Source organism: Doryrhamphus excisus, chromosome 23, assembly GCF_030265055.1.
Source record: "Doryrhamphus excisus isolate RoL2022-K1 chromosome 23, RoL_Dexc_1.0, whole genome shotgun sequence".
Taxonomy (NCBI): domain Eukaryota; kingdom Metazoa; phylum Chordata; class Actinopteri; order Syngnathiformes; family Syngnathidae; genus Doryrhamphus; species Doryrhamphus excisus.
Genome location: NC_080488.1, coordinates 11,549,343 through 11,574,036, shown reverse-complemented (window position 1 = coordinate 11,574,036; position 24,694 = coordinate 11,549,343). Strand labels below are relative to the sequence as shown.

Below are 24,694 nucleotides of genomic sequence, written 5' to 3'. Positions count from 1 at the left end.
GTATTGAGACGCTTCTCTTATTAAATGTATTAATCAGTCAGAGGTTGTGCTGGACCCCGTAGTGTTATATGAATCTTCATCCTGTACTTTTCCAAGACCGAGGACAATTGCATGCTTCCATCTTTATGGGAAAAGGGAAGGTAAACGTTGTATAAAAGCATGATTGGTGCAGAGCTGACCTCAAGCTCATTGAAAATGTTCCAGATGAAGAACATTGTAGCTTGTGAGCCAAGCTCCTCGCCCAACATCAATAACTCGTACCAAATGTTCTTGTGGATGAACTGACAAACACCACCGGGTAACATTCCAAATGCTTTTAGGTGATGGTGAGAAGGACAGACCAACACCATTCATTTATTCATTTTCTACCGCTTATCCTCACGAGGGTTGCAGGGGGTGCCGGAGCCTATCCCAGCTGTCTTCGGGCGGGTACACACTGGACTGGTCACCAGCCAATCACAGGGCACATATAGACAAACCACCATTCATGAAAGGGAGTCAGCATCTCTCGCAGCAACTATGATGCATTCAGGGGCCACCAAAGAATATGCAAACAGCTGTGCATACTGTACATTTTGACTCTCTCATTTTAACTCTACTTAGTTATGAATTATTTCTGTTATTAAGTCGGGAAAAAGCCTAAACCAACTTGGTCCTGTGGTTTAAAATGTTCTTAAATATGCATTTTGTAACCAATAATCAGCCATATTCAACAATGAAACAGCAATCATTATTAACTAAAGCGTTCCAATGGTGATGCTCAAACGGAACAGGAATATATAAAACAATTATCGGCCATTCTATAGATTAGCCGTGGCTAAAGTACAGTCAGTGTTTAGTTTCAATTCCAATATATTCCAGGCCCCCACAGATGTGCCACTTGGCCTGGTGCATACGTTGGGGATGGTTCAGGGAGGAGACAGGCACGGACAACTTCCCATCCAACTTATTCTCACTAGACGCTCGGTCTTAGCATTCACAACAGCAACAGTAGCTTTCTCTTCGCCCTCATATCGCTTTCATGGAGTAGCGATTCTAAATCCACCTCTGTGCGGTGCATCCCTCTCTGCTGTGTTGTCCAAATAGGGCAGGGATAATTGGCTCGGCAAACTACCGTCTTAAGGAGAAGGGCCTCTCCTGTTTGTTTCCACTGACATCTTTTGCACATATGAACTCTTTTTTCTCATTCATTAGCTTATACAATTTGCAGTATAATCTGATGACATTTGATATCATGCAACCGGCATTATGTCTATGAAATGCAGCCTAAGCAGCCTTACAGGGCATAATTATACTAAAATGTCAGCCTCCTTTGCCTTAAACGCGAGCATAAGTAGACAGCAGTTGTCATTTCCAAACCCTATGGATATACAATCCAACTTTTATAGCAAATGTAAATGTTCCTGGAATAATGTACCAGGGTGTTGTTTCTTTTATAACAAAGGCGGTCCACTTTGCATCCCTCCTATCTATTAGTCCTCTTCAGTAGAATAAAATGATGAAAAAAGGCCCACACTAAAACAATGTGACATTTCGAATCTCTGCCATGAGCTGGTTGTCAAGGAGATGTCTTGAGGAGATGTGTGGACCACAGGGAACCATTCCTTAAAGAGCATTTGTCCACCTGCTGGAGGTATAATGTGCCTGCCATTAGAGCTCAGTGGGCAAACATTGGAAACTCTTCAGGTCTTTTTCCTCTGATCACAGTCCACCGCCATCTTCCGGGGTTTTGCTGCAAGACGTTTCATGTGAAGTGGCGGCAACACATTGACAAGACGGTGCCACAGACTGGATATCATATGTCAAAGAACAGAACAGAATCTTCCCTTACCTGGTTTGTGCGCTCTCTTGGATCATTTAGCACTCAAGCAAGAAAGGTGTAGAATGCAGCTTCAGTTTAAAGAATTGGTGATGAAACTAGGGGAAAGTGCCAGAGCCCGTTGTTGATAAAAGATGCATGCTGCTGTTCTGTGTTGGGGATATAGTAAGACAGGCTGAAAGACAGATAGATGGAAATATCTGTCAAAGTGGTTGTTTGTAGCCCCTCGCGTGCTGGGCTTAGGGGAAATAATAAACTGCATCATTAGAACACCTGTCATTCACAAGTCCCTTGTATCAGCCTGTACTGGCTGTAAATACCCTCAGTCAAGCATCACACATATAGCGCACATAGGTCACAATCATTAAGCACTTAAATTAACATCTTACAGGATCTTCTGCAGCAGTCAATTAGTGTCAAGTTCAATTTCTTTGCTTTTTTAATGTAAAACAGCAATAATGTCATACAGACATAGACGTGGGTTGTCCCTTTATTAATGGCTTGTGGAACTTTGTTGAAATAAACATAAAAAACAAAAAGCACAAAACACAAAAGCACAAAACTGACATATTTTAAACACATTTCAGTATATAAAAAGTTTGAACACCCCTGTTATAAGGAAACATTTGATCTACATGACAATAAATAGTATTTCTAATGAGTTTGTGCTGTCAGGAAAAAGGGGATCCATTTCCTTCCCGGGGGTGTAACACAACTAATTCATCTAATAATTGTAATTAATGCAAATATTAGACTTTATGGCCAATGTTTGTAGCTGTTTCATGTATCTGTTTCATACCAAAAGGTGTCCAAATCGCAGTCTGAAGACGGTTTTCATTGGCACATAAACAATAAAAAAAAATAGCAGAAATGGAGAAACCAGACAAAAAGAACATTTCAAAGAGTGGTGCCCAAAGTGTGGCCCCAGGGCCAAACTTAGCAAACTAAAAAAATAACAACAAAAATGTGGGAAAAAAATAATGCTAATAAGTTGAAATGGTAGTATTGTCACTTACACACAGTATCACTGCATTTCGCAAAGGTTACGTGCAGGACTACTTCATGTATAAAATGTATAGATACTCTTCACTAATGAATGGTGAAATAAGACTAGTGATGAATCGGAGTCATGGTGGAGAAGTTTAGAAGTTTGACTTATGGGTCTCTCAGCAACTGTGGTGCATTCAAGGACTGCCAAAGAAAGTGCGAAATCTCATCCCTTGACTGAAAAAATACTATCAGTGAAGCATGAAGACATAAATGCATATAAATTATGTGCCTTTAAAAAAAAGTAGATTTCTGCAGGGAAAAAAGATAAAATATAAAAAATACAAATTTAAAGAGGAAAAAAAATGAAATATTATTTTACATATGGAAATAGATTTATATAGTCAAACCCCAGATTTAAGGTTCCCACAAGCCATTGCAGCTCAAAAAGTGGACTTTACTCTTGTATTTTTGTAAGTTATGTGAAGCGATATGGACTAAAGAGCAAAGTATGAGAATGGAGCCTGTGGTTGTAGCGACACCGGTCTGTGCCACACCCCCTTACCCGCGGTGCGGTGGTATGATCCAGGGATGCTGTTATAGCGGCACTGAGCCTCGGCAGCCTGAGCATCACCAGTCAGCCTCGTCGGGTTCAAGTGCGGCTAATCGCAGCTTGCCGGGCTCCCTCCTGTCAGCATAGCAGACCCCCTTCGTCTCTGCGGAGATCTTGTCTGAAGCAGCATCGGCATCGGCATCAGCGCCACCGCCTGCGAGCCACACCGGCAGACTCCGAGAAGCAACGCGGGGTGTCTCCGCCACGTTTAGCAGAAAACACAACGTCACGGCTTCCGATTCTGCAGGGGGGGATTGCACCGCATTTGGATCTTAAGCGTGTATTTGGACCAAAAAGGAATGGCTGCTACACATCGGGAAGGTAAGCGTCCAGTTCCGGCCTTTAGTGGACTCATGCACGACATGTGATCCGGTCTCAGCACTGTTGCTTTGGGGGGGACAACGTGAGTTCACAGGAAATGATCATCAGCTGTTTAGTCTGTGTACTGTGCCGTGCGTGTTCATGCGTGAATGGAACACAGACGCCGAGGATGCTCGGATACACACTTTTACACAATAATCATGGCGATTGGTAAAAAATATATATCTTATTGGTTTTAGTCCACTGGCAGCCTTGAGTCGCTGGCTGCTTCCTCTCCATCTCCATCAGCACTGAGGCAGCCTAATGATGCCAACACGGCCACATGAGGTCCACAGGGTGGAGATCTCTTTAACTGGAGCCTTCTGTGCTCCAACAGTGTTACCTTCAGGGCCATACGCACTGCTGGCCTACAGGTCCATCATATTTGCCCAAATGTGGTAAATCTTTGAAAAAGGTGTCTATAAAACTTGTGTGCAAGTGTGTGAATGCAGGCGAAGACGGCCGGACCACTTCTAGATAAAATTATGAGCTGCATGTTTATTTTTGACTTATTTTTGAAAGACTTAAAAACAAGTGAAGGAGAATTATTATGAACAAAAAAAAAATGCATGTGAATAAATCATAATTATTGTGAAGCTGCCATCGTTAGGATATGCTTCAACTGATTTAAATTATACCTTCTCTCTCCTTCACATTGTAATTGCTTTGCAGGAAACCACTAAATAATTAAATAAAACACCATGCACATATATCTTAATAAGCTCCGCAATGAAAATGAACAACTTTCACTGTTAATCATGTTTTATTCATCACTACAATGACACACATTGGAATTGTTTTCATTTGTTCATGCAAATGCACTTAATGAGAAACTACAATTTGTCACAATTTACTCTTCCGCTTGAAAATATGACAATTTGAGCAGTAAATTTACTTCAGCCTGTTTAAAAGCAGGGAATATTAATGCCGTATGGGTTGTCAGGGAGGTGTCACTGCCCTACCTGAGTTTTTCATATGTGGCAGGCACATTCTTATGGCTTTCTCATTGTGCCATAATGGAAATAAGACCGTCTGTCTAAAGAAATATTAGTAGAGAGCATCTGTGCATGGAGTTTAGATAGGCGGTTACTACTAGTACTACACACACACACACACACACACAAACAAGCTGCAATCCCTTTCTCACACACTCCCACACTCCCACACACAACCTGGACCACACATTGTCACATAATGTGGTTATTGACTTGTTATCTACATATGGATGCTTTTTAGGCTCTATAGGGTTGATTCGCTGTTAATTAAGTGCATATCTTAAATGGCACACCCATTATGGCGGCTCTTTGAATTGAAATGTCACACCACCAATTACACGCCTCGCTCATGCCACTGATAAGGCATTGGCATTTCTGTCAGTCATCCACTGACTGGGCTAATCAATCCACCCAACGTTCACTCATATCAACCTCTGCCAGTTGACTCCTCAGCAGTAGTTTGATGTTGATGCTAATGATCTTGTTCAGCTGTTGCGCTCTCATTTTTCCATTTCCAGTCATGTTGCAAGAGGGTAGCACATATGGTATACTATGGAGACGCTTCTCCATGGTTTGCATTCACATCATTATTTCAGTACAACAGAGCCGCTGCGCTGTTAGGATGCTCGCCTGTCATCATATGGCATTGTCCCAAGTGGAGAATACCAAGTAAAAGTGTTCACATGTGTGTGATACTTGCGTAAAACTGCATTGTCTTTGTGAAGTGCACACTGTACCAGACAGCAGGGGGGTTCTTTTTGTTATCCAGCCCTGCATTATTAATAATTTTTCATTCCAGGAATGCTTTTGCCCATGGCACTGTAATGCTCCCCTCTCCTGTTGAACCGCTCCGTCGTTTCCCTCTGCCCCACAATGTTGCTGCCAAACGATTTTTCCTTAATAAATTTGAGGTCATGAATAAGTGAGAGGACAATGTGAGAGGCACAGGGGGGGTGTGCATAACACAACACAGAGCACTTACACCCGCCACTGGATTAAGAAGCAATCTGAAGCCTAGTGGGATATTTTACCCCCCTCGTCTCTCTCTGCATGTCCATCACATATGATAAGAATGTAATTGCCGGGGAAGCTAGTATGTGTCACATATTCGCCACCCCTGCTGATCATTTTAAAGTCGCTGCACCCTTGCCATCCCTGCGTTCCGAAAATTGGACCATTAGACGCCAATACATGGACACCATTGTACAACTTCTAATATTTACTACCTCGTAGCACTGATACTGTTGCATACTCATGTTAAACAAATGCATTTTTAATTAACATTGCTTCTAATCATTTGGCAACAGGACCAATGGAGGAAAAAAACCCTGCTCTGCAATAAGACATAAATTAAGGAAGCAAAATACTGTAACCCGAAAACATGCAAAAACTTAGGTACTATATGTCATTTAAATTTGACTACTTTTTACTATAAGAATGATACGGAAACATAAACATGATACATACTATAACCATTATTTTACATTTTTGGAGGCATGTAGTGTATTTATTCAAAATATCTTTATTTTCATGCATAAATTACCAATTTTGTACCTAATCCTAATCTATTTGTTGTGGGGACATTTCTGAAAAACGTAACAATTTTGTGTTTTTTCCAACTCTAAATCCGATGATACACATACTGGAGTACTCAAAATGTGTATTGGTGCATTTCAGGCAACTTTAATTTTTATTTACATTTCCTGATGACTCATTTACATAACATGACTTAGCATTAGCATTATTGTTGGTTTACACTGAACACACACAGACATAGTTGAATTATCAGTGACTATGCATAAATAATGGATTGAACTTATTTTCAGATGATGTAACTCTTTTTTAAATACATTTAATTTCCTGGGGACCCAAACTGGAATGGCCCTTCTCCTATGCTGGTCTGATATAGTACAATAAAGCATTGCCCTTTTAAAGAAGCACCAACAACAACTGCAAAGCTAACCAAATAATATCAAAACTAAAGTCACCCTCAGTCAGTGTTGGTCCAAACAAATTCACACACACACACACAAGCACGGTTCTAGCGTGTACGCCGGAGGCAATCTTCTTTTAAGTATTTGGCTATGTCTCAACCCACATCTCCAGCTCTTTATTCCCTCTTGTGTTCTTCCATTGGGCTGTGGGCAAAATTCAGGAACTATTGTATATGTGCTTTAACAAGAAGCAACATGTTATATGAGAATTGTATTGAGAAAATGCAATCACAGCCCCTCGTGCACACTCCTCTTACTTCAACGACTTCCCTGGTCCAAAGACAGAAGGATCGCAGCCTCGAGAGGTTTACTGGTCAAGCCACTCCACCTCTCTTTAAAATATGAGATTAATTTGTCAAGAGGAGTGTGGTGTGTGTGTCTTTTAGTGTGTGAAGGAGGCGCGTTAAAGGAACGTAGCTAGCTGGAGGGCTGAGACAGCGAAGCTGTCAGGAAGATGCTGCGGTCATTTCTGAGTGCTTAATTTGTCTCCAGTGGATTGTGACATTTTGTGAGTTTTTCCCTTTAATTGCTTTCCGAACATAACACAAAAATGTGTTATTCAAGGCATACACAGGTTATCACACACACTTACGCAGCTAAAATATCATTCACACACACACACACACACACAAAGAGAGCTGGTGCCTACCTACAGGGATACATTTCTCACTGGGAAATTTTTATTAATCAAGTCAGTGGACAATTTTCCAAGAAGGAAAATCAATGTTTGTTTCTTCACAGATTTATTGCCACATAAATTGTCCTTCACCTCATCCTGCAAGTTTGTCAAAATAATATAGTCAAAAGCCATTATATTTGTCTTGTTGATACAAAGGACAAACCGGACTTGGTTCCAGATAGCTTTTACTGAGAGAGATGTACAGCATTCAGGAATTCACCTTCAGTTGAATGAGAACAGGAGCATCGTCAGATTAGGATTCCGTCCAAAAAAGCTTTAACTGTAAATGCTGCTCGTTTGAAAATCAACCTTGAAAAAAACATTAAAAGCAAACAACATTATAAGGACATTAAACTGAAAGCTAACCACTTAAAGAACACATCATTATTATTATACAGATAAAAACTCAAAAACTTTTATCTCAGTGTAACCAATTAGAATTTCAGGTTATGTTCCAAACCATCGTGTATGGCAAAAAAAAAAAACAACTAAAAAATGTAGTAATCAAAGTTAGCAGTAAAAGCGATTGAGCCCTTGAACGCTTCCTGTTCTCTTTTCAACTGCCATTGTTCACTCGTGATACGATTCAAGTTTAATTTCTAAATCTGCCTCACACACTTGTGCATTAGAATAAAATATATAAGTACTCTCCACTAATCAATGATTATTTAAGTTAATCTCACGTTAATCCTCACGAGGGTTGCAGGTATGCTGGAACCTATCCCAGCTGACTTCGGTGGGGTTGCCGGATTATCATATTTTTAAATTATTCAATATAATTTATACATTATTACTGACTTATGGTGAATGAGATGTTTTTTAGCCGAAGAAATTGCCTTTTTTCAGGGAAAAAATGGACCAAACATCTGCAAAACTGCAGGGCTGTTAATGGTAAATCACAAATCCACTTTTCTTAAATGCATCATTCCACTTGTATGATGTACAAAGTAAAAAGTTCATTTATTTATTTATTTTTTTAGTTTTTCAAGTGTGTGCATCATGGCACACATTCACTTCCAACTGCATAGAGGCACGTTCTCTGCTGACTGCCAGCCAAAATGCCATGACAAAATGCGCAAAAAACATCGTCATCTGAGCAAATAAAGTAACAAGAATATACTCCAAGAAAAGCGTGGCGGGACTGTGGAGGCATTTTTCAGCTAAACCCAGTCTGATATGTGCAGCCTCCAGATGGAACAAACCTGAAATCTCATATTTTACAGCATGCATTGCGTGTCATCCCGACCCGATGTGCCCAGAAAAACAACCGTGGGTTTGTTCTGTAAAGTATACCAAGAAGGCACAATGGTCCATTTGACAACCACCAAAATGAGAAATGCAAATCTCATCGTAGCATGCCCAGTTTGTTTCCTGAAAATGAAGAAAATATAATAGAAAATAACATACAGCAGCGAAACCATTTTTGCACTACATCTCTATTTTATACCAATCTCAACTAGGTTCAAGTGTTTTGGTTTGCCAAATGTAATACATTTCTTCATTGATAATTTGCATGGTCACACATGGTTTTTAATTTTGAAGTGAATGGTGAACACACAGTTACATAAACTCATGAATGTTTGGCAGTAGTGTCATTTGGTAGCTAATATTGGCAAAGAAAGTCATTTTCTCATGGATGGACTGGCTGTAAAACATTCAAGCAAAGTTGAAGCCTTTCCAAACACAGACACAGTTTGTTTGTTAATCAGTTATCCGCTAGAACTACTGTGGGAATTACAATGACAGAGTGAGCAAAAGGTGAAGTGCAAATAAAAAGAGTTGCACTGGACTTACCTTTTGATTTGTTATGCAAATCAGACGAAGCGTCCCTGTTCATGCTTTAAACCGAGAGCATCACTCAACTCACATCATGCTAATATTCACAAGTATGACGATGAACGTCACAAGCACAAAGTCAACGTTGTGGAATATCTCAGTTTTTGTCTTTGTCTTGTTAATCTCCAATGAAAATACTTTGGTTAAGCTAATCTGTTGTCTTGACCATATCTGTATTTTCCAATGTAAAGTTATAATCGAATATTATAATGCCGCACAGCTGATCTCGTCAATAACTCCTCTGCAGGAATTGGGCTCACTTATTTTTCCATAATCAACAACTTCATTAAGGGGCTATACAGGAAGTACTGTTGCACTTGCTTACAACTGAATCCAATTCCTGGCATTGGTTTATCAATTAATTTTGTTTCTGTAATGCCACCACTTTGCTTATCTTTGAGTGGTGTTGGTTTTAGCAGCCAAATGCATTATTGAAAGAGGATTTTTAGCGAGCAGTGGCTGATGCGGAGAGCTTAGGCGGTTGTCAGTCTTGATGTAAAGCTTTATTTGCAAAACGAGTTAGTGTGAACAGCCTTTTAGGCCTGCAAGGAGGACATTGACATGTATTTATCTTGCGAGAGAGGAGGAATATCAATTGTGTTGAATAAGGCTTCTCCTTGTCAGGAATATTGATTAAGTGGTTTTGGGTGGTCTCTGCTCTGTGTTTGCCGGTGTATTTGTGGTCATATTCCTTTGTGGCTCGAGCGAGGTAAAGCAGTGTGGTGCATGTAAATATTCATGTATTCTTTGGGAGAAAAGTAGACATCCTTAGATCAGTGAGAAAGTCAAAGTAAGTATCACAAAATCAACCCGGCTGTTTGGTTAGAAGTAGTATGAAAGAAAGTTAAAAAGAGAGATGGGGTAGGAAAAAAAGGACCTTTGAAAAGTCAAAGCAGCTACTCCACACCAGAGGCCACATTGAAAGATCACTAAATCAGTGAACCGTATGGATGTCCCAACACTGCTCAGATATGCTATGTTGATTCTGAACCTCACCCATGTGGACAACAAATACTCCCTGATGCAGATCTGCCAACCTACCCCCAGTAGTCACCATGTTGTCTCTTCAATGCTGCACAGTGGAAACCTTTTCCACATACTGAAAAATCTAAATATTAAAGGGGGCAATTTGATATTTTTATGCCGCTTACATGGTTTTACACGGAAATTGTCTAATGTTTATCGGTGGCCGATCGATCAGAGCATCCCTAGTCGCTAGTACAGTCGTCCCTCGTATGCGGTTAATTGGTTCCAACCCTAACTGGAATACTTTTGTAGTTAAAGCATAGACAACATATTTATGCCATGTTTAACATTATTAGAGCCTTGTAGACATTAAATAACACCCCTATAGTCACCTTTATACTCTTATTTTATATTACAGTCGATATGGGAAGCAATATTAAGACATAATAGCTCATCCTTAGAATTGGGAAAGTTTCTTGTTGTTGTAGTATCTCAAACGTAATGTGGGTCGATCAAATGGCATCAATAAAAAAAAGCTCTTCCATCCCCACTATGATGTTTTTTGTCACGTTTGTCCCACCACTGTTACCGCTTTCGTGGGTGGGGTCGAACTGCACCGCACCAATACCTCATCCCACTAGCAGTCCTGGGAAAAGCCTGATCCCTGCAGGCACAGCCGCCCTGAACAGCTGCCCCCGCTTATCTGTCTGTCCCGCTTTTACTGTACTGCTGCTGTTGTCGTTACTATCATGTTGATTGTATGTTGTTACTGTTGTTGTGTGCGATGTGCTTTCTTGTCTCTGTAAAATACAGTCAGTAAGGATGAATTTCCCCCTGGGAACCAATAAATCTAATCTAATCTTCACAACCTCAAGTTAATTCCGACTTGCACACTGCCTGTTACAGAACAGCAAAAACAAACTCCAGGCTGCTACTGTTGTATCGTGGGTCTGTTGTTGTTTCTGTCTTAGTTTTACAAAAAATACATAATAAATAAGATACATTTGATAGCTATAATGTACACTATGTCATTTTATACTCTGATAGTAAATTTGAAATGATGCTGCCACAGTTGTTGTCTTTCAAGCTATGCTGTTCCTATTGTATTCTCATAGCGTGATATAGCCAGGGACAACTGAATCAAAATTTCTGTTTTTTCTTGTGTATTTTCACATTTTTGCTGGATTTTTTTGCATAATTGTATTTTAGAATGTGCTGTGTGCCAATAAATAATGATCCATAGTCTGAAAATAGCCACTGGGCCACACTTTGTACTTTTTTACATCTCTTCTTCGTGATGGTGCATGTAATGTAAGCTCACTGAGTAACCACAACTTTTGTCTAGTATTTAGTTTGCTTCCTTTGTCATGAGCAAACCATGGTAATTAAAAAGAAAATGGGAATGTTATTGCAGCTGGCATTTCTCTATGTGTTACAACTTTCTATTGCAAATGTTGATTCAAAATTGGAGGAGAAGATGCAGATATGGGTTGTATACCTTCTAAATGCAAGAGAAATTTAAGGGTTCAGTATGCTATGTCGCACACGTAAGCCATATTGGCTCATTTGTCCTTCTCCAAACCCTCCAGCAAAGCACGGCGTGCACCTCCAACAGTCGGGTCGGTGTAGGGTAGGCTGGTGCCTCAATACAAGAGCTTTATCCAGGTTTCAGAGACAGAGATGCTCGAACGGGGAATCAAACCCAGGTCTCCTAGCTGTGTGGCCTGCGCACTAGGCCCTTTAAGAATCATTTTTATTTTGTTAAATCTGCTTATTTAAATCAATTGTCGTGTTAAAAGTCCCTGTCATCCCCATATAGTGCTTACGGCAACCAACTCCTTTGACTACCACTGCATGTTCCCACTATCCCTTCTGTGCATGGGCATTAACCTTGGTTGTTATTGTCTAAGGAGCGCACTGGGATTTGAATGGCTGAGACAATGTGACAGCGCAGAAAGACACAACATGAGCCTGGCCTTCCACATAATGAAGTGTGCCAATGTGTGCGTGGGCGATACTTATTGTGTTTCACATGTTTACATCTGGTCAGGAATACTGTGTGTGTAGCCTGGTCCTGGTGTGTGTGTGTGTGTGTGTGTGTGTGTGTGTGTGTGTGGCTGGTTAACTCAGCATTAGTAGCAAGAGATTTCAGGCTTGGTCAGCTGTGAAAGCACAAGGATGTAACGGGAGTGATGTTGCCCATTGATAGTGAAATCTTATTCATCAATTAAAAGGCTATCACACCATGCCTCAGTTAGCATTCTCCCCTTCCTTAAATTCTCCCTGTTTTCTGTATTGAAATACACCCCTCCCATTATGTCATATTTCAGGGTGAAAAAAAGAGGATGTTTGCGATTTCAGTTGAAGCTTTATTAAGCATTATTTTATAGCCACATATTATAAATACATCTATTTTCTATGCCGCTTATCTTCATTCGGGTGACTTTGCGCAAGAGGCGGGTTACACCCTGCAGTGGTCGAGCCACAGATTAATTTATGTAAAACGTCAGCTTATGGTAGACTTGATAGGTGTGAACATGGTAATGTTCAGAATGGTAATTAGTGGAACCAAATTGGTCATAGTAATCAAGATTATCAAGATACTGTTAAAATTTGCTGAAAATTTGGGTCCCAACAGTCCTCTTTATATACTGTGTAGTGACATAATGGTAAACATGGTAAAACTGGTATAGTTTGGAATAGTTATACATTGAAAATGTAAAATAAACGTATGGAATTTCATCATGTTTTGGAAAATTTCTGTGAATGTGAGTGAGAATTGTGCACAGTGATTGATTGGTGACCAGTCCAGAGTTGCAACACTGAAAGGGATAATTGGTCGAAAATTAAACAATTGTACATTGATTGCAATGATAGCAATACTATTTACTTTAGAGTGATGAATATGAAAAAAGCCTGTTGAAAGCTGCATCATAATTCACTACACAGGATCTTAGCTGTGCCCAGTATTACACTCTTCTGGAGAGAGATGTTCAATGTTGTTCCTGGTATCTGCTGGAGCCATCCACCCAGCTTCGGGGTGACTGCCCCCAGTGCCACAATAACTACTGGCACCAATGTTGCCTTCACATCCCATATTTTTATCTAGCTCCTCCTTCAGCCCTTGGTATTTGTGTAGCTTTTTGTGTTCCTTTTTCCTGATGTTGCCATCACTCAGGATTGCTACATCTATCAGCACCGCTGTCTTCTGATGTTTATCCACCACCACTATGTCAGGCTGCTTGGCCAACACCAGTTTATCAGTCTGCATCACGAAACCCCGCAGGATCTTGGACTGGTTGTTCTCGAGCACATGCAGTTGTGTCTGCCATCCTGTCTCTGGGACTTGTAATCCATATTTGGTACATATGTTCTTGTACAGTATGCTCGTTACCTGGTTATGCTGCTTCATGTATGCTTCGCCTGCCAGAATCTTAAACCCTGCTGTATATGCTGCGCTGTCTCAGGGGCTTCTTTGCTCAGCCTGGACCCGGCGTCCTGTTCGATGTGGTAGAAATGAGCCTTTAGTCAACTTGTCTTTAGGGCCTGTTATTGTGCCGCCATGAGTAGTGGCTCCATGCGGTCTTTCAGTCCAGCCTATGCTTTCGTAAGGTGGTACATGCCATGCAGGGGCTTGTCTTTCCATTTTCCGTGACAGCTCGTTTGGCTCCTTTGCCTTACTAAGCTTCTGTTGTCTAGCAGGTCATCCATGGGGTCCATGTGTTCAATGGACCTGGATAGTTCCCATGACACTCACTAGTCCTATGCCTCCATTTTTTCACTTTGTGTACAATCTCACGGTGCTGGACTTGGGGTGGAACCCTTCAGGCATTATAAGGAACTTTCTTGTCTTAATATCAGATGGCCAGTATATTTGTGTCTAATTACTGACAGGGCATAAGTGTTAATGGCCTGGACCTTATCTTTTCCGTTCAGCTGACTCTGCCTCATCCTCGAGGTATTATGATGGCATTTGTCTTTTATTGCTGTTTATATATGGCTGTCTGTTGCCTTCAGTTGTGATCATCTTCCCTCAGCTGGATATTATTCTCCCACACTTATCTCACTTTAATGATATTCCGACGTCGTTACTGTATATATTGGAAGCGAATTGGAGAGTAATCCTTGTAGAGAAGGTAGCTGTTGTTGTTCCACGTCAACATTTTTAGCCTCTCTTAGTTGTGATCTGACTGAGGGGTTTCAAGCCTATGCAGAAAAAACAGAAGGGACAGAGCATCTCCTTGGAATATGCCACGTTTGATGCTCACCTGTGTAAATGCCTTTGAGTTGGCCTCCAAAGTTGCTTGTTCTGGGAAGTTGCTGTTGCTTGTAAATCTGCCAGTGATTTGGCAATGGCGTCTTCCAGATGCCCAATATTGCTTAGTCCAGGCCTTGAGAGGCTTTGTTACAATTTTGCTACCTTGCCAACTTCAGTTGGGTTGTAGGAGAACATCACGTTTATTCTCCTGGCCTCTACCTCGCTCGTGTACCTCTTCAGGCGGGTAGCAAAGGCTGTGAGTCTTTGCTTGGCAGTTTCGAGCACCTCAGCTGTGCCGTATTTCTTGGGCAGTTCCACCCTTGCTCAGCTCTGTGAGGATTGGGACAAAGCAACCGGTCTGTTGTTCTTATGTTTGTATAGCAGTTGAATACAAGTGTAATTTATTTCAAGTAATGCAACTTTTTATCAATTCTAATGGATGCAGCCTATGGAAACATGCAACCACTGACAATAATAAAATGACGTTTTTTCAGTGCAGGCATCCACAGCACAGTGGAAGAATACATGCTAATGGACGGTAATCCTTGCTGGTAGCCATGTTTGGGGAAAAGAGTTTGTCTGACCACTTTGTGTTCATCCCTCCTCTTGATGGGTGCAAAATCTTTTAATTGGGTGGTGCATTGTTTCTGTGGTTCAAGTCTAACAGGGACTTCAGGGGCCTCTCGTCTGCAGCGTCTGTCACATGCTTGGGAAGCCACTACGGTGCTAACAACTAAGATTTTCCTTCCATCTTTACACATGCACACTGACTCAAGGAGAGGCATCACACTCTGACAGCTCACTATTTTCTCCCAAAGGACCTAAAAGCCTAGATCTGCATTTGCAACCTCGCATTCATCCTCGATCCCCTTTGATGATTAGGCTTTTGTAATGGTAGACAAAACGAAAAACCTGCAAACAACATAGAATCATCCCGGATTTATTTTGGAGCACTCTGAGGCGAATAGTTAAAATGAGTGTTTCTCTTTGGGTTCTTGTGGCCTGTTTAGAGAGCAGGATGGGCTTATGCAAAAAAGTGTCACAAAAATGTGCAGAGGCCAGAGAGGCTAACAAAGAAATTAGCTCTCTTTCACAGTGTGTTCGAGATACGATGGAAATAAGACCTTCTCATCATGCTCGAAATGTGTTTGAAATCCTGCAGCTATGCAGCATCATTCGGAGGAGATAATAATGTTGCCTCCACTTTGCCCTCCCTATTCTCCTTATTTATTTACCAATGTGAAACTCGATTTCGCTGCCTTTGCTGGCCTCTTCCTCATTCCCTGCTTCTCCTATTTCCATTTTGCATGGTCTCTTCTGGTACATCAGAATTTCAAGACGTTTGTTGGAGGTTGGGAAGCATGAATCATGTTCCTCATAGTCTGCGCACATGACTATATACCACACCATGCTATCATTGTTGCCTGACCTCTACGGGACCTTGATTCCGTGGAGTTTGATATGCAATCTAAATCCTATTCAAATCTTAGTATGTGAACCTCTATCGCTTTAGCAAACTAAGCCATTTGTCTTTAGTTGCTCTGGATGAATCAAGTCGGTGTGTGTTCGTGTGTGTTTGTAGCGCGTGCTAGAGAGCGGTGGTGATAAGACACACGGGGGTTGACATTGTACATGTTGTGAAGGTGCAACACTGTAATGTGATGCATGTACTCCACTCTGTGTGGTCATTTAATATTGAGCACAGAAGAGTTCATTGCACACAGATGAATTATAGATTTAATGTGAATTACAAATCAAATCACATCAATATGCTAGACAGTGGCTTCTGTTAATGCAGACCTGCGCAAAAAAAGGCCCGCGGGCCATATCTGGACCGGTAAGTCATTCAAGCTGGCCAGCCGGATGTTTTCAAATTATATACTTTTTAAAGCATCGATATAGCTGAAGCAGTTGGGTTTGCAATGCTATTTTCAAACAGTAATAAATATATAAGTAAACTATAGAAATTATTATTATAGAAGTAAGAGAGCCTGCACTTTCCACAGATATACTGGTCATTTCGGTAGTCGTAAAGACTGCATCATCAGAGTGGGTGTGGGTCTGTGTGCAGTGCAGCCGCGTAGTGAGTGTATGTGTCAAAGAGACACAGAAGCAATTTCGCTTTCTACGACGAAGTTCAGCAGTGATTTGGGTGTTTTTTTTACCCTTTGCTGTGCTGTTTTGCCATGTGGCATTTTTGTTGTGTTTTAAAAACCTGTAAAATTCAATTCTGCACGAGTGCACCAAACGGTAGAAGAAAGTTTCATTCACTGATGACAAAAAATGTCATCTGAATGGTTTCCAATGTTACTGGTGATTACTGGTGCTGTCAATGGAACAATTGAACTTCAGGTTGTGCAGGGGCGTCAAACAGCAGCTGGCTATTTTGAGATGTTGCAGGGTGCATCCTCCTTTAGAACCTCCTTTAGCACCCATGGTGCAAAATGTCAACCGGTCTTAAAATTGGAGTGTAACATGAGTTAGTTAAAAGATGAAGACATTCACTAAAGCTGGAATCAATCTTTATTTCAAAGTGTACTTTCTGGGCTAGTGAATTGGACACTACTGTTACATTTTGAAGTCTGATGCAGCGATTGTGTTTTGATCCGACAAATCTTAAGTAGGTTTGATGAAGTGTAGAATTACTACAACTTCTGCTTGGACCAGGGCAGCTGTTGACCACCGATGGAGAAAATGGTGTCTCACTCATTAGCACTAATGAGTGAGATCAGTGTGAAAGTCTTATGTTCACAACATGGAAGCCTGTGGCTTGTGGACAATGGATTCTATTTTTCCCTTTAAAGTTGGTGAGTGTGACTTATATTTGGGTGTGCTCGATCCAGAATCCAGTCCAGAATATATAGTATGCCCTGTGATTGGCTGGCGACCATTCCAGGGTGTACCCCGTCTCTCGCCCGAAGACGCCCTCATGAGGATAAGCGGCAGAAAATGAATGAATGAATGAATGAATATATAGTATGCTTCATGGCTGCAGCGTAGCAATGCAGTCAGTGAAGCATTTACTTCCATATCCGCACTCAGGGAACCATCAGTATTCCCATGCTGTACATGTATATGAAAGAGTGATTAGAGAGATGCAATAAATCTCGTAGTAGGTTGAGTGAGAAAGTATCAGAGTTTACTCTTGTACCTTGCTAATTATTTCAACCCCAACAGACATTTCTAGGACTGCCCTTGTGTGTTTTCTATGAATAGTAACCGCAGCACTGTGAAATGGTTATTACTCAACTTCAGCCTCTTGTCAGGTGTTTTTCTCAGGTGCCACACGCTGACTTGTCCTACACAAAACCTGTGTGTCTTGTTTGAAGTGAGCTTGGCTCTAGGAAACAACCTCTAGGTTTTGACATCAAAACCAAGAATCAAGCCCCCTAATGGGCACCCCACTGTGGGCTAGAATTAGAGGCAATAACCCCCACCAGCAGGCTTACTTCTCTAAATGCAGAGGCCTTGGAGGACAGGATGGAGCACATAAGGTAGGGGAGAGAGTGCGGCGTGCGAGGGGAGGAGGTGGGTGAGAGCATGTAACCTGTAATGGAGCATAGAGAGGTTTGTTGGAGAGAACACAAAAGGAAACATTACACATCAGACGAGATGGACAAAAATGTGAACGTCAATCCATATGTGCTTCCGCTGTACACATACATGACTTGAAACAAGGCGGTTCACAGGGGCGCATGATTGGATGCCTTCATTCTTGCGTGTAACAGCGTGACAGACATGAAACAGGACAGAGGGCCTCTGTGGAGACAGACAGCAGTCAGTGCCTGCAGCAAGCTCCGAGCTCGCAGGGTAATGTATACTCACTCCTTGCCGTACCAAAGCGAAGGTGACACCAGTCAATCGCATTGTGACAGGGCATCAGAGATAATAGTGGCCTTTGATTTCTTGCAATAAGTCACGCCAATCAAAAGGAAAGGCATCGTGATTGCAGGGAACCGCGTGTCTTTTAAGCTTACTGTACAGTCCCGTAAAACAAAGATAATTAGACACCATATGTGATGATCCTCCTTAAAGGCATTGTTTCAGGCTTTTGGTTATCATGAAGGGAAAAACAAGAGAAAAGAGATAGCAGGAGAGACGAGTGCAGAGCTTTTAAGATGATCTGCGCTATAATAATGTCTCCGGGGGGTGAGGGTATGTGTGGGATGAATGTGTAAGAGAGATTTGGCCCAATTTTTGACTCCATACTGGGGTCAGTAGGCGGCTTTTGTGTGCATGAGGGCATGTGAAACTTTTCCGTGCGTGTACATGCATAGGCACGATGAGGAGGGTGAGTTATTCAGGTGGAATAAAAGCATTATTGTAGAGGCAGTAAGGTCAGCTGTAAACTTGTACTGTATCAGACTGGTGGTGATCACCCCATGCAGCAGATCTCTAAGGTATTGAGCAGGCACACTAATGGCTTTGATATATGGACTACAGGACTCTCTGAAGAGGTCAATACCATAGCACTTTGTCTCTATGAGCAATGACCCTCTCAAGCTCCATTTAGAAGCTTTATATCTGCAGGATATAGCCTTGAAAGACTTCAGACTGGGCATAGTTACAGAAAATTAATCTGTGGTGATTTTGCATTCGGGGCAGGGGGAGCGGTGCCCCATCATATCCAGCAGGTAAAGCTGCTTTTTTTTTTCTTAACTCATTCAATCCCAGGCATTTGTCCAAATCCGTCCCTTTTGGTACCGGCCATTGTTGATAATTTTGACCGATTATTCAAGGCACACACAATATTGTGTTCATAGGGCTATATAGCTATATAGCTATAACGTATATCGGCAGTTTTATTTAAGGTTTTCACATCTGGAACTGAAGTGCGTGTATGCACGTTTTCACGTGGTGCTTGTGCACGCGTGTGAATGCATTCAATGCATAACCTCTTCAACGCTACAATACTCAATGCCTTTTCACTTCCTGGTTGCTGTGCAGCTTACATTTCTTTGGGAAAGTCGCAGGCCGACTTCTGATGAAATATACTTAAAACTGCACCAAATGTGATCTGGTCTATTGTGGAGTTGCATCATCACCTGTTTCTGTAGTGCAAAAAAGCGTAAAAGATGGATAGGTATTTCAAATTCAGTTATGGGGATGCAGGGACCGGGTGGCAGGTAGGCTCAACAAATACTTGAATTGACACACATTCAGCTCACACAGAGCAAAACTACAAAATAACGATGGAGGAGAGGAGGAACACCGAAAGCTAAGAAATGAACTCACCGTGGAACCTGGAAACAGTCAAAGGCAACCAGGCAAACGACCATCACACATTAAGATCAAACACCAAAAGTGAAGAAGAAGAAGAAGAAGAAGAAAGAAAGAGAGAAGAAAGTCAATGCACAGAGCAGGGAATAAAAATAAAACACAAAAGACCATCAATATAGTTTGAGGTTAACATCATAAAACATATTAAGTCAATGTTTTAACATTCTTAGCTATCATATTTGAAGTATTTTCTGCTATGAATCATTACTCATTAGTTTTGGTGTATAAAAACATTGCAAAAGAAGAGTTTGATATCATAGGAAGAGGAAGAAGATATTTTGAGTTGAATGAAGTAATTGACCATGACTCAAATGAGGAGGGCAATGACTGTGGGTTGTGTTTCATTATTAGTAATAACTTTTGTGAGTCACTGTTTATTGGTAGAAGGGACAGACATGCAAACCAGAAACACATTTTTTTTTATCGGAAACCTGTCAACAGTTGTCTGTAAAAGATTATGATTATTCTCCCAAGAGCGTCACTGCTGTTCTTTAGTCTGGCGTTTTTTTTTTTTCTTCAAACGCTGCAACGTAATTGCAGTCTCTTCTGAGTGTATTGATTTGGAACTAACCTTTGGCGTGAAATATGAAAGAGGCCAAACACTGTTTATGAATGTCTACTGTAATTGGAATGAGCAGAAGCTACAGTATTGTTGGGCTGCGTTCAATAACACACTTCTTGTGCTATTTTTCTCCTCTACCCTGCCTATTCAATCCCCTGCTTCCTTTCATTTTCCTGCACCGGTCCATCCCTCTTCCTCTCCATTGTCTTCTCTCGTCCTCACCTTTACCCACCCCTACCCAATTTCTCACCCGCCTGCCCACAGACTCTGTTTTCTGCTTCGTGGCTGTGCTGAGTGATTAAGTGGATGCCCTTCAAGCCATGGAGGAGATGGACAGTAAACCCTACCAGCCGTTATCTAAAGGGCGCCATGAAATGGAGATGTCCTACACCAGTTCGTCTGATGAGAGCGAAGATGGCCGCGCCCACCACCGCTCTTACACGTCACGTGAAACCCTGCCTGACTACACGCATGAGCTACGCCTCACGCTCGGTTCACACCGGGAAAGACAGAACAACTACAGCCAAGCCCAGCCAGGTATTCCATACGCTTCCAGCTTGCATGTATTTACCTGAAAAATCACTCTCATTGCGGCCATAAGCTGGATGGAGAAACACAAAAGCAGACAAAGACACACATGGGCACACACCGGCACACACGGGTCTTTAAAAGGGCCGTTGTGAATTACCTATTACAGTCTACAATGAGCCAGAAGGACAGTCGGAGGCAGCCAATTACCTCTCCTCCATGGAGGTGATATTTCTCTCCCACAGCTAAACTGGGTCAACCCCAAACCTCTCTGGCCTCACCTGGGGTGGAACACCACCCTTCATTACACACACACACACACACAAGCGGTAACGCTGACACATACACACTGAAAAATTCTTCCCTGCTGGTGACAGGAGGAGAAATGGGGCAGTGCGTGCTGTGATGGATGGCCTTTATGCAGGTCATGTATGGTGTTAAAAGAGAAGCTGTACCTCATCAGGAGCGTGCTGCTGTGCAGGGTTCACCGTGATCAATAGTTGCACTTTCTGCCACCCCAACCTCCTGCTATTCTGCAAGACCCTCCCACCATGCTAACAAGCAACATTAGCCATCCATAACTGTTACAAGTTTTGACAAGCTGCTTCTGAGGTTTCATATTTTAAATGCCGCCTACTATGGATATGGTCGCCATACAATAACCCGTGACGGTCATTAGTCATTGCCACAGTTTACCAGACCAAAGAGCGCTTGTTTATTGTCGTTTTCGTGCCACAAAAAAAAAAAAAAATACCTTGAAAAATGCCTTCGTCATCACTGTCATATGGCAAGGTGCACAGAGCCCCCCCAAAGCAGCCTTTCAAATATCAATGACAGCCGCTAATATGAAGCACATCTGTTCATCTTTAGGCAGTTATATAAAGTATAGCCTACCTAAGTAACCAACTGTTAAGGGGAGGGGGGGCGCCTCCAGTGATATTTTTAATGGATGACAGAGATCAACTAATTCATCCAATTCCCATAGCATATTATTCATATTTTCTGAGCCTTTCCTGCCCTCTTATTTCCTTACTCCTACTTTTTCTGCTTTTCTCTGATGTTTGCCACATTTTCTTCTTGTCCATTTAATCATACATTCAATTCGGACTGACCACTGAGAAATAAACCGTTTTTTATTAGATGCTGAGCTGAAATACAATATACAGGTGATTCTAGGTCATGAAATAAGAGTGCTGACCAAAACCATAATCCTTTTTGTTATTTCTACATAACAGAAAGCCACCGCTGTTGCATTATAAAATAACTTAAAAAACATAATTTTTTCCAGATTTAAAAATAACAACAACATTGCTGTTTTTGGTTAGGGCATAGAAAATCTGTTTGATATTCTAATATAAATATATATATTATATTATATTATAAATATATACAATATTTATAAATGTAGCTAGAGCCCACTAGACATGAAATAACACCCCTATAGTCTTTTGTACATTTGTATTACAGACAGATTAGGACAAAATGAGACATGACATATACTCACACTTGTTGTTTGCATTGGTCGAGTTTCTTGTTCTTGTTCCATTTTTACCTCCAGTTTCTTGAGTTGTCCACAATTGCCTTTGTTTTTGTTGTTGTTTTTTTTTTTGCAGAAAACACATCTCATTCATCATAAGTCAGTAATAATTCACAAAAACATGACATGGGTTTGATTCTCTGCTTGGGCATGTTTTCCCTGTGCGTGGGTTTTCTCCAGGTTTCTCCGTGCCCTGTGATTGGCTGGTGACCAGCCCAGAGTATTTTTTTAAATATATATAAACAGATGGAGCAGAAATTTTGCTAAACATTTTTCATGATTATTGCTAATTGTGTTTAATGCGGTCTAATCACACAAGTGTGCCATATTCAGAACCTTTCTTCACTTAAATTATGGCAGCTGGACAACAAGATGGTGCGGTTTGAAAGGTTTAAGTGAGTGAATCAAACATAATCAAGTAGAACAAGTCCTCCACATTCATTTTGAAAATTATAGCCTTCAACAAACAAAATGTAAATGTGCTTTTCATATCAAGGGCTGATCTTGAATAGAATTATGGTCTACAATGAAATTCTATAATAACGATGAATTTATTTCACTAAATAAATCAAATCATTGCAGAAAAAAAGTTATATGTTCTTTTTATTCTAAGCTTTCAATGGAAATACTAGCTTGTCTGTTTGTGTTTTTCTGGAAATAATAGAATGATTTGTTCTTTATTGTCAAATTGCATCCATTTCAAGCACAATTCTGATAAACATATAATGGTTCTTTTTGCCCCAGTTTAATTTCAGAAGCAAAGTTGTGCACCTCAGTTGGTCCTGACCCCATAAACGAGTCACAGCAGGATGCACCGCTGATAAACAAAATCGACAAGGGATGAAATGCTGGTTGTTGTACAGATTGTGTTCATTCATTGTATCCCACCAGGAATGTTGATTTATCAATCATTGTTCATCCGCCTCATCAGCCACAGGGTGCAGTTTGGAGTTGTTTTTTTTCTTTTTTATATGGAAATCCTCATGTTGCATTATTAACTCAACACAATAATTTTAGTGTTTAGTTTAAGAAAGGGTTTGCAACAATGTGGCATTCAAAGAACAATTAGTTAAACAATGCAAATGATGTCGGCCATCTCTGTGTGGAGTTTGCGTGTTCTCCACGTGCATGCGGGTGGTTTCCTTCCAAAAACATGCTAGGTTAATTGGCGACTCCAAATTGTCCATAGGTATGAATGTGAGTGTGAATGGTTGTTTGTTTATATGTGCCCTGTGATTGGCTGGCCATCAGTCCAGGGTGTACCCCGCCTCTTGTCTGAAGACAGCTGGGATAGGCTCCAGCACCCCCTCAACCCTCATGAGGATAAGCAGTAGAAAATGAATGAATGAATGAAAACAAAAGCACATTATGTAGAGAAATCAATAAGGAAATCACACGAACTACGATGCTTTCAAGGACCGCTGAACAAAGTGGCCACAATGCACAAAGAGGACGCATTATTGCTGAAGCATAAATTGAGAGCTTTGTAAGTGCATCCAATCAAGAAACAGGTGACAGGCTCATAGCTCAGAAAAATGCACTAATTAGTCACAGCATCGCATACGAAGAGCAGACCCGATTGAGCACATTCAGACTTACCACTTTGGATGCACATCATCATCAAACGTTTGCAGGTGAAGCCCAGGTAGCAGTGGATGTGTCCCAACTAGCTGGTAATGCAGGCCTAGTAGAAGTGGATGCTAGCCCAGCTAGCTGGTAAAGCAGGCCTAGTAGAAGTGGATGCTAGCCCAGCTAGCAGTGGTTGAGGCCTAGCAGGCTGTGGCCATGGCCCAGCAGATGGTGGCGGTTGACCATCTAGTTGAATATGGAGACTAACCTGTAGCACAGGCACCGATGGATGCAGCCCACATGGCCGTGATGCCTTCCTTGCAATAAAAGTGCTGGATTTACTTCAATATCACCAGCGAAAAGCAATGTTATCAGAAGATGTAAAACTCCCAGGTAAGATTTAAGTGATTCTGGCTCTTCATGTTTACCTCGGGGTGGCCTAGCAGCGCCTTCATCCAGGACTCGTGTGAGCAGAAGGTGTTGTCTTTGCTTGGCTGGGTAGAAGATCTGTTCATTGTTTTGATCCCTCTTTCGTGGACATGTGTAACTCAGAAGTAAATACAGTAATACAAAAACAAATAAGAGGCAAGCTGATGACATCGGCCGTGGTCTTTTAGTACTTAAAAATATTTTTTGCGGCAAACACAATAAGGCCCGCAAAATCGTGTAAATGCACCACGGTGATCATCTTGTATTCACTTGCAGATATGA

The 24,694-nt window shown here is 41.3% G+C and overlaps 1 protein-coding gene and 1 long non-coding RNA gene across 7 annotated transcripts in view; one reads left to right on the top strand and one right to left on the bottom strand.

The window, feature by feature from the left end:
- The first annotated feature begins 3,416 nt into the window (after positions 1-3,416).
- Positions 3,417-24,694, top strand: part of tenm1 (teneurin transmembrane protein 1) — a 165,114-nt gene continuing 143,836 nt past the window's right edge. For 4 of the 6 annotated variants that reach the window (XM_058063859.1, XM_058063856.1, XM_058063855.1 and 1 more), the window contains exons 1-2: positions 3,417-3,740; positions 20,614-20,886. In XM_058063859.1, the coding sequence (XP_057919842.1) occupies positions 20,670-20,886 (217 nt within the window). In that variant the 5' untranslated portion in view covers positions 3,417-3,740; positions 20,614-20,669. The other 2 variants (XM_058063858.1, XM_058063857.1) reach the window with 2 other exon arrangements.
- Positions 17,242-24,575, bottom strand: LOC131110608 (uncharacterized). Its single transcript, XR_009120920.1, has 3 exons — positions 24,014-24,575; positions 18,171-18,266; positions 17,242-18,054 (listed from the first exon to the last, which is right to left on the bottom strand). It is a non-coding gene; the product is annotated as an uncharacterized LOC131110608 (long non-coding RNA).